This window comes from Schistocerca serialis, chromosome 3, assembly GCF_023864345.2.
Source record: "Schistocerca serialis cubense isolate TAMUIC-IGC-003099 chromosome 3, iqSchSeri2.2, whole genome shotgun sequence".
Lineage (NCBI taxonomy): Eukaryota > Metazoa > Arthropoda > Insecta > Orthoptera > Acrididae > Schistocerca > Schistocerca serialis.
Genome location: NC_064640.1, coordinates 576,182,304 through 576,200,073, shown reverse-complemented (window position 1 = coordinate 576,200,073; position 17,770 = coordinate 576,182,304). Strand labels below are relative to the sequence as shown.

At 40.6% G+C, this 17,770-nt stretch overlaps 1 protein-coding gene across 1 annotated transcript in view; it reads right to left on the bottom strand.

Annotated features, from left to right (window-relative positions):
• The window catches only part of LOC126470466 (zinc finger FYVE domain-containing protein 26), a 370,429-nt gene that overhangs the window by 49,429 nt on the left and 303,230 nt on the right, over nucleotides 1-17,770 (bottom strand). Inside the window, exons 30-32 of the mRNA XM_050098326.1 lie at nucleotides 10,547-10,838; nucleotides 1,664-1,907; nucleotides 1,287-1,584 (exon numbers count right to left, since the gene is read on the bottom strand). Coding sequence (XP_049954283.1) covers nucleotides 1,287-1,584; nucleotides 1,664-1,907; nucleotides 10,547-10,838 — 834 coding nt within the window. The remainder of the gene's footprint in view (nucleotides 1-1,286; nucleotides 1,585-1,663; nucleotides 1,908-10,546; nucleotides 10,839-17,770) is intronic.

The following is a 17,770-nucleotide window of genomic DNA, read 5'->3' as shown; positions in this document are numbered from 1 at the left end:
CCAAAGAAACTGGTACACCTGACTAATATCATGTTGGGCCCCCATGAGCATGCAAAAGTGCCGCAACATGACATGTCATGGACTCGACTAATGTCTGTAGTAGTTCTGGAGGGAACTGACACCATGAATCCAGCAGGGCTGTCCATAAATCCATAAGAGTATGATGGGTGGAGATCTCTTCTGAACAGCACGTTGCAAGGCATCCCAGATATGCTCAATAATGTTCATGTCTCGGGAGTTTGGTGGCCAGCAGAAGTGTTTAAACTCAGAATAGTGTTCCTGGAGCCACTCTGTAGCAATTCTAGATGTGTGGGGTGTTTCATTGTCCTGCTGGAATTGCCCAAGTCTGCCGTAATGCACAATGGACATGAATGGATGCAGGTGAACAGACAGTATGCTTACATACATATCATCTGTCAGAGTTGTATCTAGAAGTACCAGGGGTTCCATACCACTCCAACTGCACACACCTCAAACCATTACAGAGCCTCCACCAGCTTGAACAGTCCCCTGCTGACATGCAGGGTCCATGGATTCATTGGGTTGTCTCCATACCCATACATGTCCATCTGCTCAATACAATTTGAAACAAGACTTGTCCCACCAGGCAACATGTTTCCAGTCATCAACAGTCCCATGACGATGTTGACAGGCCAATGCGAGGCCTAAAGCTTTGTGTCGTGCAGTCATCAAGGGTACACAAGTGGGCCTTCAGCTCTGAATGCCCATATCAATGATGTTTCGTTGAGTGGTTAACACGCTGACACTTGTTGATGACCCAGCATTGAAATCTGCAGCAATTTGTGGAAGGGTTGCACTTTTGTCATGTTGAACAATTCTCTGCAGTCATTGTTGGTCCCGTTCATGCAGAATCTTTTCCGGCCATAGCAATGTTGGAGATTTGATGTTTTACCAGATTCCTGATATTCATGGTACATTTGTGAAATGGTTGTATGGGAAAATCCCCACTTCATTGCTACCTCGGAGATGCTATGCCCCCATCACTTGTGCCCTGATTATAACACTACGTTCAAACTCACTTAAATCTTGATAACCTGCCATTCTAGCAGCAGTAACTGATCTAACAACTGTGCCAGCCAATTGTTGTCTTATATAGAAGTGGGTGAAAAATCAAAGTTTGAGAAGTCATGGGCATCAATGGAATACAGTTGATGCTGTACCTAGAAATTTGTTAAATAGATATTACATATTAACAGGGATTATAAGGCAGAAGTTTCCTGAGATTAACTGAACAAATGATTGATAGTAGTCAATGCTCACTGTACCTTTGTGCGAGACTGAAGACTTCCTCAATAGTAGGACTTGCAAGCAGTAGCAGAGCAGCTAGTTGACAGCGCTCTGTAGAACTGCCAAATAAGAGAGGTGGTGATGAACCGCTGCCCAGTATAGCTGTCACAATGAGTGGTACTGGTCTTCCATCACACTCACACTTGTGCAAGAATCTTGTTATTTCCAGTTGCCTCTCTATCGTTTTTATGTGACGCAGAAGCTCTCGTGAATCAAGCTGAAGTCCCACTTTCTCCTCTGGTGGTTGAATATTTGAAAGTCTTCTCTTCGGAGGAGCTGGAAGATTGACATTAAATAGGATTGTACTTTCTGCAACATTTCAGTAATAGAAGTAGTCATATATACTCATACTTACATTTAGCAACTGTACTGACATTAGTGTTCTGTAAGGCTGACAGGCTATTTTGAAGATGTTTCTTTGCTTGCTCCAAATAATTTACATTATTTGCCAAGTCAGTATAGCTCCTGGCACCAGCGTGATAAAAACGAATACATGTCATTGCAGCACGCACATAATCCCTCATAAATATCTGTAGTTGATACAGAACATTTAAATAACCTCGCTTTTCAAGATGATGACAAATATGACAGAGATAAGGCTGCAAAGAAAGAACAGTAAATAATTGTTTTATCTAGCAGTCTTACATACATTGTTTGCATATCTAAAATTATAAAGCACCAAACTATCACAATGTTGTACACAGCAGTGAAGGGGAAAATCTGGAATACAGAAACAGATGCAAATCAGACCCATAATCACAAGCTTTTAGATTTGGATGTTTTTCACTCAGTAATTATTCAAACACTTGGTATATGTTGCTTTATGATGAAGAAGTATGGATAGTAACAAATGTGAGATATCAATGATTAACAATCAATTAAGGGGTAACAGTAATGTCATCTGTAAATATCAACCCATACAACCCCCCCGCGTCTTGCCCCCCCTACACACACACACACACACACACACACACACACACACACACACACACACTCCTCCAACACAAAGAAAAGAGGCAGTTGCAGGCCAAATTACTGTTTGAACATCAGTCCCACTGTGAGGTTAGAATATGTAATCCTGCCTGGCAGAGGCATTAATTCCAGAGAAATACTCTGCCACTGTTTATGAAATGTTTCTCTAGGTCATCAGGATTCCAGTGTTGTGTCCTACATCATCATCATGTGTTATAGGGTGCCACTTGCTTCTCCTGAAAATCAGTGCAACCATCTTCTATAATGAGGAATAATTTATGAAACTCATGATCTCTTAGCATGATGTATTTTTGCTCTGTTTAACTGCTCCAAAAGCATTTGTCCTCATAACATGGAAGGCTGTGGAGTTCTGCACTTTATGTGAAGTTTTGCTGAGTTGTCCAAATCTCTTTGACAGAACCCTGCTGATGGCTACACTTTTAAGGGTTGGCATTTTTTTCACTTCAGCATTCATGTACTGCACAGCTCTGATAAGTAAGGATGGAAGGAAGGATGATTCGTATTGAACATAATGGCAATGGTGCAGTCATTAGACACCGAGCAAAAGTTCACATAAGCTGAGTAAGAGGAAAAGATACAGCAAAGTTTGCCTTAAACAATGTAGATAGTGTAGATAGAGGCAGCCCAAACAAACAAATACTCTTCACTGTATCTTTCATGTGATGCCCAGCTCAACGGAAAGCATCAGCTTCTTTCCCACTACAAACAAGGTTATTTTTAAAGCAGAATTTTATGTGCTCATTCAAGAGAGCAGTCCAGACTAACATTTGAAGAAAAACAGATGTTTGTGAAAATCAAATTTGCAGGAAAACCACGAAGATCATAACTTTGACTTGTTTTATAACAAATATCCTATATTTCCAAAGAAAAAGTAATCCACACATTTTACGTCACAAAATTTTAATTAACATTTAGGATCAATATTAATGTTAATTTATAAAATTTCCATATATATGCTAGGGGCAATAGTGTCTTTTCGAAAGCCATAAACTCTGTAATTAAACTGAAACTAGAATCACAGCTTAAAGAACAGATACCAAATGCATCATACACACACACACACACACACACACACACACACACACACACACACACACGCATGACCTATTCCAACACCTCATGGTCCTCTTTATCATAATTTTCATTAAACACTTTGTGGCTTGAAGTTTAGATAAAACTGTCTGTCTACTTCAGGCATGACATCTAGTAATTTTGTTAAGTCTTTTTATTCCACAGCTGATACTTGCCTTTCACCTACGAATATGGACACTACTGTTCCCAGGTATCTATAAACTGTGGAGAAATGACAAATTGTGGTCTCCCTCGATGTGATTATAATACAAGTATGCGTGTTAACAGTCTATACATGACACTTGAGAATGGATACACAGCCGAACATATGTACTAGTAAAAGGATGGTTTAATCCCAACAATGACAGCCACTGCAGCAAATCGATAATACCCATTTCTCTGTATTTTCTGTGGGATCACTCAGTTTACGATATTCACATACTCTTCAGCACAGTTCCTTTCCCGCTTTCTGACTTTTTTTACACTGTTTTTCATCCCTTTACAAGGCTTTTACCTTTACTTTTTGCACTATTTCATTATTACATGCTATAACCACCATCTTCAACAGCTAGGCAAAACAAACAGTATTGCTAATCTATGTCCAATTACGATGTAGTATTATGTATGTTATGTAGACACTAAAGTATGTTGGCAACCTCAGATAACAATTGAACACCACAGAGCAACAAAATTGTGCTTTGGACCCATATTGAAGTGAATATCAAAGAAATTAGTGAGACAGCTTTTCATGAATGTTCATGTATACAATATGGGCCTATAGCACATATAAAGCTGGTTCATCATAAGATCAACAGATTTCAGGATTCTTTTTGTCAATCTGTGATATAAAGGTTTGTTTCCCTCATCAATTCAATATCTTTCCACAGCCACCTAATTCTCAGCATTCTTCTGTAACGCCATATTTCAAGGCCTTCTATTCTTTTCTTATCTTTACTGTTCAAGTTCTGTGGCCAGTGTGAGGAATTATATAGAGGCATTAACAGAGACCAACACAGAAATCTCATTGGAACCAGAAAATAGCACAGGGAGGTTACCACAGGGCACAGAGACGGGAAAATATTTGGCAGTTTCCAAATAGTGGCCAATACAATATCATTCACCATTAAAACATCATGAGAAAAGAAAGAGATGACACAGCTGGATCAGCAGTTCCTCTGAATATTCTTTCGCACCATGGCTTTTCATAGTGAGCACAGTAATTGTAAGTTCTGAAATATCAAATGCATCATGTGCTACCACACCAGCATGACAACTGAAGAGTAATATGAATGTGGAGCTTCATGGAAAGATGCTCCATGGACCGTGTCAATCACAACAAGGATGACAGACAGCAGGACAAACACCGTGGTCCTATATTCTCCATCGTGTCACATGTGTGGAACTGGATAGGCATGAATTTCTCCATGGCCTGCCTATATAGAGTGGTGCAAGCCAACATGTCGACAGTTTGCTCCACCAGAGCTCTAGGTCAATGCATGTGCTGGCTTTTAGCAGCCAATCAGTCAGAGCCTGGTCGGAAGCCACTGCAGCGGGACCTATGACTTTATAACCTGAGATGTATCTGTCCACCAATCAAGCCAAATGCTCAACTTCTATTGTTAGAGGTTATCCGTAGCACTGACTTCACATCTCACTGTTTATTCACTATGTGTTCCAGGCATATGTCTGTTAGTGTCTGAGAAGTTGTATTATTTTTTATTGCAGAGAATTTTCCTTTGTTTTTAAATCTCTGTACTGTGGTTGTAATAAACGCTTGATCTTGTTTACTTGTGACTTATTATTTCTAATCAAGCATCTCCTTGTGGGAGATATAGCAACTATTTTTCAGTTATGGATTCTACATGGCAATTGTAAAGTCTATAAACACTTTAAAAAGCAAAATAGGGAATTAGCTAAACATAACAAATAATATGGTACGTCAAAGATAAACTTTCAGATTGAAAAAAAAAAAATTAATGTGGTACTGGCAAGTGAGTTTGGAAAACCACTAATAGGGGCACCACTGACTGTCTTTCCTGTAACTGGTAGTGAACCAGGCATAAAGACATTTTGTACGCTAAAATTTGCCTGCTGCTAATTAGTTGTGAGTGTGCAAAGAGCTTCCCATGGCAAATTTCACAAGACATCACCAGTTTAGAACAGCATAGTGAAGTGATACAAGGAATTTGAGGAGAAGAGATTACCTAATGTGACATTATTGTGTCAATGGATATGTGTTGTGTGGCTGCTGACCTGGCACTACTCGGGTGGCCACCATGTTTGCTGGGCTTGATGCCTTCCTGATTTTTTCTTGTGGGGTTGCATCAAGGGTGGCATTTATGTCCCACTTCCGCCACATAACCTACAAGACTTTGAACACTGCATTGTAGCAGCTGTTCTTACTGTCAATCCCGATATGTTGGGTTGAGTATGAGCAGAATTGGACTACTGATTAGATATGTGCCATGTAATGAAGAGGGGAACACAAAGAACATTTATAAGCATTATAAAAAAGCTTTTAGGGTCTGTCTTTCACATATTGTATTAGTGCTTATATTGTTCTTGGCCATTTATCTGTATGAAGATTTTGAAGTCTTTCTTGAACTTTATAATCACCCCATATTCTCTTATTTCTCACTCTAACTACTCTGATCATAGATAATCAATGACAGTGCACGCATCTTTTAAAAACTGTGTTCACAATGGGAAAACTACTAAAGGCATTCCCTTTCCATGCTGCATTCGTGAACACATGTTTGCTTTTCTTACTGGCTTCTTCAGGACTTACAGAAAATACGGTACAATTGCTGGAAACCACAGTGATTTATACCTTTCATTTGCTTCAACACAATGTAGCCACTTAATTACCGATTATGACAGTCTCCATTGGAAATCAGTGCTATAGCTACATTTCTGGATTCGAAGCTCCTCATTTGGTTGGAAATGCATGGTTCCATCTTAAGATGAATATCTCCTGTATCTATATATTTTGGAAGAACAGCTGATTTTGCTAGTTCATTATTGACTTTTCTTATTATGCATTATACACTCCCTCATTCCCAATACTTTCTGTAGGTCTACAGTCGTTGTGTCTATTTGCTATACACCAGGAGACCCTTGAAATGGGCGCAGGTATTGTGCAACTGTACTGAAGCTTAGTATTCTTCCCAACATGTATTTTTTGTTTGGATGATTGTCTTATTAGAAATAGCATTCTCCACGAGAAGGCTTTCAATACGAAGATGTTTTAAATATTTTCTGACATCCTTTCACTTTACAACAATAATGACATTTTGAGAAAAAGATGCAACTTAACAATTTACTGATAGTAGTTTTTATCAATAGAGCTGATCTCTAGTGCTCGCTGGAAAGTTGTGTGTCACATGCGCCCTGATGGTCCAGTCAAAATCAATGAGCGTTTTATGTTTTGATTGTTGTGACCCGTGTTGGCCCCACAAAATACAGTGGGCCACCGTGTTCCTCAGTATAATATTTCTGTTGACAAGATTGTGATTGTCTCAAGTGTGGAGATAGCTGTCAGTTGTGAAATGTTTTCTCATATATACTGTGGCCTGGAGATCAATTGACACATCTCTTCAGCACTGTGTTGACAAAAGGTAACTGGCTCCAATATTCAAATTACAGCATCAATTCTATATTAGAATTGTTTAGTTGCACTGTTTCAAAAGGGACAGCTCCAGGAGTTGAAGCACGACTTACAATCTCTCACAGTTAGGAGTCTGGACAGGTAGAAAAATTTGAAATCCGAGATGGTTATCAAAATTCTTTTGATAGAAAGAAGGTCATGCTACATTTGTCTTGCAAGAAGAAACTCTTCCGCTTATCGTACCATTCACTCTGAACTGGAATTTAACAATCATCTCATATACTGAGGATAATGTCAACACTACTTATACACCACTGGCCATTAAAATTGCTTCACCACGAAGATGACGTGCTACAGACATGAAATTTAATCGACAGGAAGAAGACGCTGTGATATGCAAATGATTAGCTTTTCAGAGCATTCACACAAGGTTGGCAACAGTGACGACACCTACAACGTGCTGACATGAGGAAAGTTTCCAACCAATTTCTCATACACAAGCAGCAGTTGACCGGCATTGCTTGGTGAAACATTGTTGTGATGCCTCGTGTAAGGAGGAGAAATGTGTACCATCACGTTTCCGACTTTTATAAAGGTCGGATTGTAGCCTATCACGATTGCGGTTTATCGTATTGTGACATTGCTGCTCGCGTTGGTTGAGATCCAATGACTGTTAGCAGCATATGGAATCGGTGGGTTCAAGAGGGTAATACGGAATGCTGTGCTGGATCCCAACAGCCTCGTATCACTAGCAGTCGAGATGACAGGCATCTTATCCGCATAGTTATAACAGATTGTGCAGCCATGTCTCGATCCCTGAGTCAACAGATGGGGACGTTTGCAAGACAACAACCATCTGCACGAACAGTTCGATGACATTTAGCATGGACTATCAGCTCGAAGACCATGGCTGCGCTTGCCCCTGACGCTGCATCACAGACAGGAGCGCCTACGATGGTGTACTAAATGATGAACCTGGGTGCACGAATAGCAAAACGTCATTTTTTTTCGGATGATTCCAGGTTCTGTTTACAGCATCATGATGGTCACATCCGTGTTTGGCGGCATCGCGGTGAATGCACATTGGAAGCGTGTATTCGTCATCGCCATACTGGCGTATCACCCGGCGTGTTGGTATGGGGTGCCATTGGTTACACATCTCGGTCACCTCTTGTTCACATTGATGGCACTTTGAACAGTGGACATTACATTTCAGATGTGTTACAACCTGTGGCTCTACCCTTCATTCGATCCCTGCGAAACCGTACATTTTAGCAGGATAATGCACGACCACATGTTGCAGGTCCTGTACGTGCCTTTCTGGATACAGAAAATGTTCGACTGCTGCCCTGGCCAGCACATTCTCCAGATATCTCACCAATTGAAAATGTCTGGTCAATGGTGGCTGAGCAACTGGCTCGTCACAATACGCCAGTCACTACTCTTGATGAACTGTGGTATCATGTTGAAGCTGCATGGGCAGCTGTACCATTCTAGCTCTGTTTGACTCTATGCCCACGAATATGAGGGCCGTTATTACGGACAGAGGTGGTTTCCTATGTACTGATTTCTCAGGATCTATGCACCCAAATTGCATGAAAATGTAATCACATATCAGTACTAGTATAATATATTTGTCCAATGAATACCCATTTATCATCTGCATTTCTTCTTGGTGTAGCAGTTTTAATGGCCAGTACTGTATTTCAATCTTCCTTCATTATTCACCCAACTTTCATAACATGTATGTTGAATACAATGGAAAACACATTCAAGTTATTTTATCCCATAAAGTTTAGTCAAATGAGCAAGCTGTTGCAAAATTTGCACCATGTCCTCTACTAGGCCCACATTACCCTGCCTCCCTACTGACTAAATATACAGAATCAAGAGAATGATGAAATTTACAGACACGTCTGTGATTCATTAAATCACCTACAAGTTATGTGAGTGATCTGCTACTAGTTTGACCTTTTCAGAGCTATCTGTTGGAGTGAATGGGCACAGAGAAACTGTCTAAATATATAACATTCAATGTACTTGTGATGGGCATGCTGCAACAGGGATCTGGTTACTTATTTCATCTCTCACATAATTTGGAGCCTCCTTCCTATCAAAGGCCTTGAACTACATCAGCCACTTGCCACATGATGTATAGTTTCTCATTCATCTTACACATTTCCTGCCCTCTTATTTTTCATTTGCCTTCTGCATTTTCAAGTTCCATGATGAGTCTCACATGAGGAAGGGTTGACATGAGGAGTGTTAAGAAGAATCTCAACCCAACATCTGAATCATATGTTTTCTACGCATTAATTGTTACATTTTTAGTCTGTATTTTTCCTGCTTCCACCTCACATTTGAAATTTGTTCTCCATCTTTATTTGTCTTTTTTCCCTATCTGTACCCTGTGACTCTCTTTCACTTTAGTTATTATCTTTGTTCAACAAATTAGCATCAGTTATTTATTATTAGTATTCTGGAATATGAATTTCAGCTAATATTTTAAATGCTGTAAAACTAATGAGGATGTTCTGAACTGAACTGGGGAGAAAAGAAATTTATGTACAACTTGACTAAAAGAGGGGGTCAGTTGATGACACTCTTCCCTGTGATGATGGATCATTTTTTTAAATTTATTTCAGAAAGTGCTGTGCGTTTTCCAACAGACCTGATTTGGCATCTGATAAGTGGAAACTATTTGAGATTTGCGTTTCTCCCTGCATATACAGTGTTCAAATAACTAACAGGAATGCAGTCAGTGTCATCAACAACTGCCGAGATTTTGACAGGTGGCCATCCTGTAATTTTCAAGGCAAAACTGCAGCAAGTAAGTTATGTGCAAGTGAATTTAAAACTTTTTTTTGCAGTGCAAAACTTCCCTTCTGTCTGACATATTGTTTAAATGAATTTTTAACTTTGAGAATATACTTCTTGGTGCACTAGTAACTGCCTCAAAACTGGAATTTCAACTGTTATATTCAATTGTTTTCTTTTCAAGTCACATATTAAGTATGACTGGTTGGTTGGTTGGTTGGAGGAGACCAAACAGCAAGGTCATCAGTCCCATCACATTAGGTAAGAATGGGGAAGGAAGTCAGTCACACCCTTTCAAAGGAACCATCTTGGCATTTGCCTGAAGCAATTTAGGGAAATCACAGAAAACCCAAATCAGGTTGTCCAGATGTGGTTTTGAACCTTTGCCCTTCTGAATGCAAGTCCAGTGTGTTAACGACTACAGTATGACTGTCTTTCAGTTCATGGTTCAGACTTATTCGCAATATTTTTTACTATTACATACCATTTCTCTCCTTCACTTTCTTTTATGTGCCAAAATAGGAACCTCTGAGTCTGAAAGCTGAAGCACATTTTAAAGTGTATTCTGTTGTAGTCAGCCCTGTCACCAATGCTCCAGTTTCTATGTCTGTCAAACACTGAGTTTTTTCTCATGAGGTTATAATTTATAAAAATAAATCACTATTTTCACTTAATATTTAACACACAAACAGAACAATTAAGCAGCATATTTATTAAGTTTGATGAATAATTGAACTGTGAACTAGTCACCTTCCACTGCAACAAAGAACTATCCATCCATTCCATTCTACCATGCAAAGAAGAAACAGTTCCTTTCTGCAGGCTAGGAATGTAAACGATGTGGAGAAATATCTCAGGATCAACTTTCTGCTCCTGTATGTAACGCAGAGCAGCAGTTTCATCATCATGCCTTAGGTAGAATGAAATAATACCAGAATGGCTGCCATACTGTTTAAGGTAAAAAATACTCTCCTCATAGAATTTGTGAGCAATTTTGGGGCCAATGAAGACTGTATTTGAGGCAGGTGCTGACAGCATATATCTGTAAAGTAAAAATTAAACAATAAAATTGAGTTACATTGTCATTCAAAATTTTAAACATTTTTATGGCAATTAATTTGCTTTTGTAATAATGGGATTTCTTATCCATAGAAAACAATTTTTCTTCTTCTTCTTCTTCTTCTTCTTCTTCTTCTTCTTAAGGAATTTCTCTCCCCTCCCTCTTCCCTTTTTTTGCACTAAAAGGGGGAGGGAGAAGGGGGGGTGAAAAAATAAAAATAATGACACATATTGCTTTAAATTGTGAAGAGCAGGAAATAAATATCAATCTGAAGCACAAAGGAAGCATTTCAAAGTAACTATGTAAGGGAATGTGAAAAACACTCTACAAACCATTAGACAAATGGACATATCAGAGCTCTGAAGTTACCATATTTAAACTTAGCTCAGCTTATGACTGTATTCTTTTTATTTGCATAGCACAACTGGATATCCATATAGAACAAGTATTATAGTGGTGTATCATGCAGAGTCCAAAACTTTGGCAAATGTACAATGCAATTACATATCCAGACTTTAGAATCTTCGGCCTGACATGGCTGCTTGTCCTGTTCCAGAGGTTGCCCCTCAGTCTGCAAGATCCGGGCAGTCGCAGAGGGTGGGCTTACTGGTAGTTGGGAGCTCCAACGTCAGGCGCGTAATGGGGCCCCTTAGGGAAATGGCAGCAAGAGAGGGGAAGAAAACCAATGTGCACTCCGTGTGCATACCGGGGGGAGTCATTCCAGATGTGGAAAGGGTCCTTCCGGATGCCATGAAGGGTACAGGGTGCACCCATCTGCAGGTGGTCGCTCATGTCGGCACCAATGATGTGTGTCGCTATGGATCGGAGGAAATCCTCTCTGGCTTCCGGCGGCTATCTGATTTGGTGAAGACTGCCAGTCTCGCTAGCGGGATGAAAGCAGAGCTCACCATCTGCAGCATCGTCGACAGGACTGACTGCGGACCTTTGGTACAGAGCCGAGTGGAGGGTCTGAATCAGAGGCTGAGACGGTTCTGCGACCGTGTGGGCTGCAGATTCCTCGACTTGCGCCATAGGGTGGTGGGGTTTCGGGTTCCGCTGGATAGGTCAGGAGTCCACTACACGCAACAAGCGGCTACACGGGTAGCAGGGGTTGTGTGGCGTGGGCTGGGCGGTTTTTTAGGTTAGATGGCCTTGGGCAAGTACAGAAAGGGCAACAGCCTCAACGGGTGCAGGGCAAAGTCAGGACATGCGGGGACCGAGCAGCAATCGGTATCGTAATTGTCAACTGTCGAAGCTGCGTTGGTAAAGTACCGGAACTTCAAGCGCTGATAGAAGGCACCGAAGCTGAAATCGTTATAGGTACAGAAAGCTGGCTTAAGCCAGAGATAGATTCTGCCGAAATTTTTACAAAGGTACAGACGGTGTTTAGAAAGGATAGATTGCATGCAACCGGTGGTGGAGTGTTCATCGCTGTTAGTAGTAGTTTATCCTGTAGTGAAGTAGAAGTGGATAGTTCCTGTGAATTATTATGGGTGGAGGTTACACTAAACAACCGAACTAGGTTAAAAATTGGCTCCTTTTACCGACCTCCCGACTCAGCAGCATTAGTGGCAGAACAACTGAGAGAAAATTTGGAATACATTTCACATAAATTTTCTCAGCATGTTATAGTCTTAGGTGGAGATTTCAATTTACCAGATATAGACTGGGACACTCAGATGTTTAGCACGGGTGGTAGGGACAGAGCATCGAGTGACATTATACTGAGTGCACTATCCGAAAATTACCTCGAGCAATTAAACAGAGAACCGACTCGTGGAGATAACATATTGGACCTACTGATAACAAACAGACCCGAACTTTTCGAATCTGTATGTACAGAACAGGGAATCAGTGATCATAAGGCCGTTGCAGCATCCCTGAATATGGAAGTTAATAGGAATATAAAAAAAGGGAGGAAGGTTTATCTGTTTAGCAAGAGTAATAGAAGGCAGATTTCAGACTACCTAACAGATCAAAACGAAAATTTCTGTTCCGACGCTGACAATGTTGAGTGTTTATGGAAAAAGTTCAAGGCAATCGTAAAATGCGTTTTAGACAGGTACGTGCCGAGTAAAACTGTGAGGGACGGGAAAAACCCACCGTGGTACAACAACAAAGTTAGGAAACTACTGCGAAAGCAAAGAGAGCTTCACTCCAAGTTTAAACGCAGCCAAAACCTCTCAGACAAACAGAAGCTAAACGATGTCAAAGTTAGCGTAAGGAGGGCTATGCGTGAAGCGTTCATTGAATTCGAAAGTAAAATTCTATGTACCGACTTGACAGAAAATCCTAGGAAGTTCTGGTCTTACGTTAAATCAGTAAGTGGCTCGAAACGGCATATCCAGACACTACGGGATGATGATGGCATTGAAACAGAGGATGACACGCGTAAAGCTGAAATACTAAACACCTTTTTCCAAAGCTGTTTCACAGAGGAAGACCGCACTGCAGTTCCTTCTCTAAATCCTCGCACAAACGAAAAAATGGCTGACATCGAAATAAGTGTCCAAGGAATAGAAAAGCAACTGGAATCACTCAATAGAGGAAAGTCCACTGGACCTGATGGGATACCAATTCGATTCTACACAGAGTACGCGAAAGAACTTGCCCCCCTTCTAACAGCCGTGTACCGCAAGTCTCTAGAGGAACGGAGGGTTCCAAATGATTGGAAAAGAGCACAGATAGTCCCAGTCTTCAAGAAGGGTCGTCAAGCAGATGCGCAAAACTATAGACCTATATCTCTTACGTCGATCTCTTGTAGAATTTTAGAACATGTTTTTTGCTCGCGTATCATGTCATTTCTGGAAACCCAGAATCTACTATGTAGGAATCAACATGGATTCCGGAAACAGCGATCGTGTGAGACCCAACTCGCCTTATTTGTTCATGAGACCCAGAAAATATTAGATACAGGCTCCCAGGTAGATGCTATTTTTCTTGACTTCCGGAAGGCGTTCGATACAGTTCCGCACTGTCGCCTGATAAGCAAAGTAAGAGCCTACGGAATATCAGACCAGCTGTGTGGCTGGATTGAGGAGTTTTTGGCAAACAGAACACAGCATGTTGTTATCAATGGAGAGACGTCTACAGACGTTAAAGTAACCTCTGGCGTGCCACAGGGGAGTGTTATGGGACCATTGCTTTTCACAATATATATAAATGACTTAGTAGATAGTGTCGGAAGTTCCATGCGGCTTTTCGCGGATGATGATGTAGTATACAGAGAAGTTGCTGCATTAGAAAATTGTAGCGAAATACAGGAAGATCTGCAGCGGATAGGCACTTGGTGCAGGGAGTGGCAACTGACCCTTAACATAGACAAATGTAATGTATTGCGAATACATAGAAAGAAGGATCCTTTATTGTATGATTATATGATAGCGGAACAAACACTGGTAGCAGTTACTTCAGTAAAATATCTGGGAGTATGCGTACGGAACGATTTGAAGTGGAATGATCATATAAAACTAATTGTTGGTAAGGCGGGTACCAGGTTGAGATTCATTGGGAGAGTGCTTAGAAAATGTAGTCCATCAACAAAGGAGGTGGCTTACAAAACACTCGTTCGACCTATACTTGAGTATTGCTCATCAGTGTGGGATCCGTACCAGGTCGGGTTGACGGAGGAGATAGAGAAGATCCAAAGAAGAGCGGCGCGTTTCGTCACTGGGTTATTTGGTAACCGTGATAGCGTTACGGAGATGTTTAATAAACTCAAGTGGCAGACTCTGCAAGAGAGGCGCCCTGCATCGCGGTGTAGCTTGCTCGCCAGGTTTCGAGAGGATGCGTTTCTGGATGAGGTATCGAATATATTGCTTCCCCCTACTTATACTTCCCGAGGAGATCACGAATGTAAAATTAGAGAGATTAGAGCGCGCACGGAGGCTTTCAGACAGTCGTTCTTCCCGCGAACGATACGCGACTGGAACAGGAAAGGGAGGTAATGACAGTGGCACGTAAGGTGCCCTCCGCCACACACCGTTGGGTGGCTTGCGGAGTATCAATGTAGATGTAGATGTAGATGTAGATGAAGGTTGCTAAAACACTAGTAGGGAACTTGAAAAGCCATCATTATTAATTACACATTTGCTGGAATAATTTAAAGCTGGGTAAGTATTTTGTTCAAAAGGTGTACAAAAAGGGAAGAAGAATCAAATATGTTTTATGAAGGCAACAAAGGTAACAACAATACAATAGCCATGTGTAACAAACTACAGCTTTGTGCTAGACACAATTCAAACATGGATCTCTGACTTTTGTAGGCAGTGAACACCACCCAAGTACACCCCACAGTCTGACTCAAATTGTCATGGCATCCAACCTTTTCCTTACAAACTCTGTAGAGGGTCTTCCATGGTGTGAGATTAGCATCTCAGAGAGAAAAGATATAATAGTCTGAAGGGTTAAAAATGAAGAGACAAAGGAATAAAATCAAAATATGGCAATTCAAGCTAATATAAGGTTTATATTACATTCTACAACATTAACTCTGAACAATAGGAAACATTAAAAAAAGTTTCCTCATTACATTTTATGCATTCTACTTATTTATTTTGTTATCTTGCAAGCTCATTCATGAGAGAAAACTGAAGCAATTTCATCCTATAATGCATGCACCTGTGTAAATAATAGAGATGACTGTATTATTCAGTTAGTATTTGATACCAATTGCGACATACAAACTGTCTTTGAAACTTAAGAGGGAAACACTATCTGAAATGAGTATAATGTTACACAAACAAATCATCTTGAATATGGTATGGGAGAGAAACAATGCACATTGTGACAGTTTAAAGTAATGACATTCTGGGACCAGTTCCCTAATTTTGCTGTGTTTTTTCTCATCACAGATCAGGAATGAACTTATTCCTGCTTGACTTTCTGTTTCATGCATGGGTTTCATTTATTCACCATTTGCTTCTGACAAATGAACAGCCACACTGTTGTTCTTCAAGTTTCAGTTGATTGGTGAGTAAACACTCTTGTGCTGCCTTATAATAATATTATTTGTCTCAAATGAACTGTTCAAAAAAATTGCACTACCTGTATAAATGTTAATGTAGGGGAGGAGGGGAGGGCACTTATGACATAATAAACTTCATGAAATTAAAAAATAAAATACTTCACTGTAAAATAAAAGCAAAAAATAACAAAAACAAGACATTTAATACCATGTTGCTCAACTCCATACATTAAAACATGCTTGGATTCTCCTTGGCCCTCCTTGGCATGCTGCCCCCAAGGTAGTCAAGATATTGTTGCTCAGGTTTGTCCCAATCCACTAAGTCAGCCCTCCTGATATCATCCAGTGAGTGAGAAGTATTCCTGAATTGATGCAGTGCAAGTTTTGACTGGTCTCAAAGATGCTCAGTCTGGTTCATGTCAACAGATACCATCAGCCATGCCTTTCTGTTGATACCTGCCTCCTGTAGGAAGTTTTCAGGAGATGAGCATGGTGTGATCACATTTTGAAAGAGAAACCCATTAGTGAAATATTGACAGTAGGGCTGGACAACAGGTCACAGGATTCTATATGAATAGCGTGCAGACCTCAAAAAAGCCTTGACAGCGATGAGAGATTTGCGATGCTGTGAACAATACTGACAGAAAACGTGGCTGACTCACCTCAGTTCTGAATTCGTGGGACTTCATGCCTGAGACTTGTATTGGTATCTGACTCCACAATCTTTTAGGATGACAATCAGGCAATAGACAAGGATTGCTCTCGTTGGTAAAGAGAACCTGATGCTACTGATTCAGGTTCAATACTAGGCATTCTTCTGCCAACCTACTTTGCACAGCAAAGTGACTGTGAATGTCTCCTGTCGGTTGTATTGGACACCTACTGGTGAAACGCATTTTACAGAGACAGTGTCATATTGTTTAGGCCAACACAGTCCTCGCAGTTGCCTCCAAAAAGGCAGTGTACAGTTCTGAAAATATTTATTCTCTGGTGCTATAACAACAATTTCAGTGTGAAAGTACATTTCACCCATTAATGGACGTCCTCAGATCATAAGACAGACACCATGGTTCAGTACCACCACTCTAGAAATCACATTGGAAATTGTACTTTTTAAAACATGCCATCACTGGTGACACAAGAACAACTATAATGCCATTCCTTCCAAAAATGCACAGTTCTGTTGCATTTTCCTCAAGGTACCTACAAGCTATACTATATAGGTACCAGTCATCAGCTGGTGTCATTGGCCATGTTATAATGATCTTTCACGTTCTGTGTCTCATGTAAGCAGTTGAATGATGAAATGGCATCACTGTGGTGTACACCTTTTGATGGGCAACTTCCTGTTCTGACAACCCTTCTTCCATTAAAATGTCAATCCATGGACAATCTGAGCTTAAAATAACCCTTCAAGGCATGTTGACAGAGTGAGTTGTGCACATGAGCTCTAGAGATGAGGTACTCCTTTCTTTTAATGAACACAATGCACAAGAACAATTTCCATAAAGTACAAGTCCAATGTACAGAACCAAGTCCAGATGCAGTGATTAATGAACAACTATGAGGAGCTAGGTATCACAGAAAACTGAACCAAGTCCTTAGCTGTAACAGTAGTTCCTGGTGGAAGAGGCATCTGGATTGTAGCTAATAAACATTAGAAAAATAAACAAATCTGTCAGAGCTAACTGCACTGGACTTCTTATATGGCCCCAGAGACCAATGGTTCTAACCCTGTGATTCTATGTTCTATGTGGTTTTCTTAGTGCAAGTATGTGGTGTTATCTTGGTAAACTTTGGCGTAGGAATCACTGGTGGAGTCACTGAAAGATACAACATCTGTCCTTGCTCCCTATCCTCTATTACCCCCTGCCCCGCACCCTCTTCCCCCCCACCTTGGAAATGCACCCCTCCTGCCCTGAGGTATTAATCTTGTGAATTGAACCTT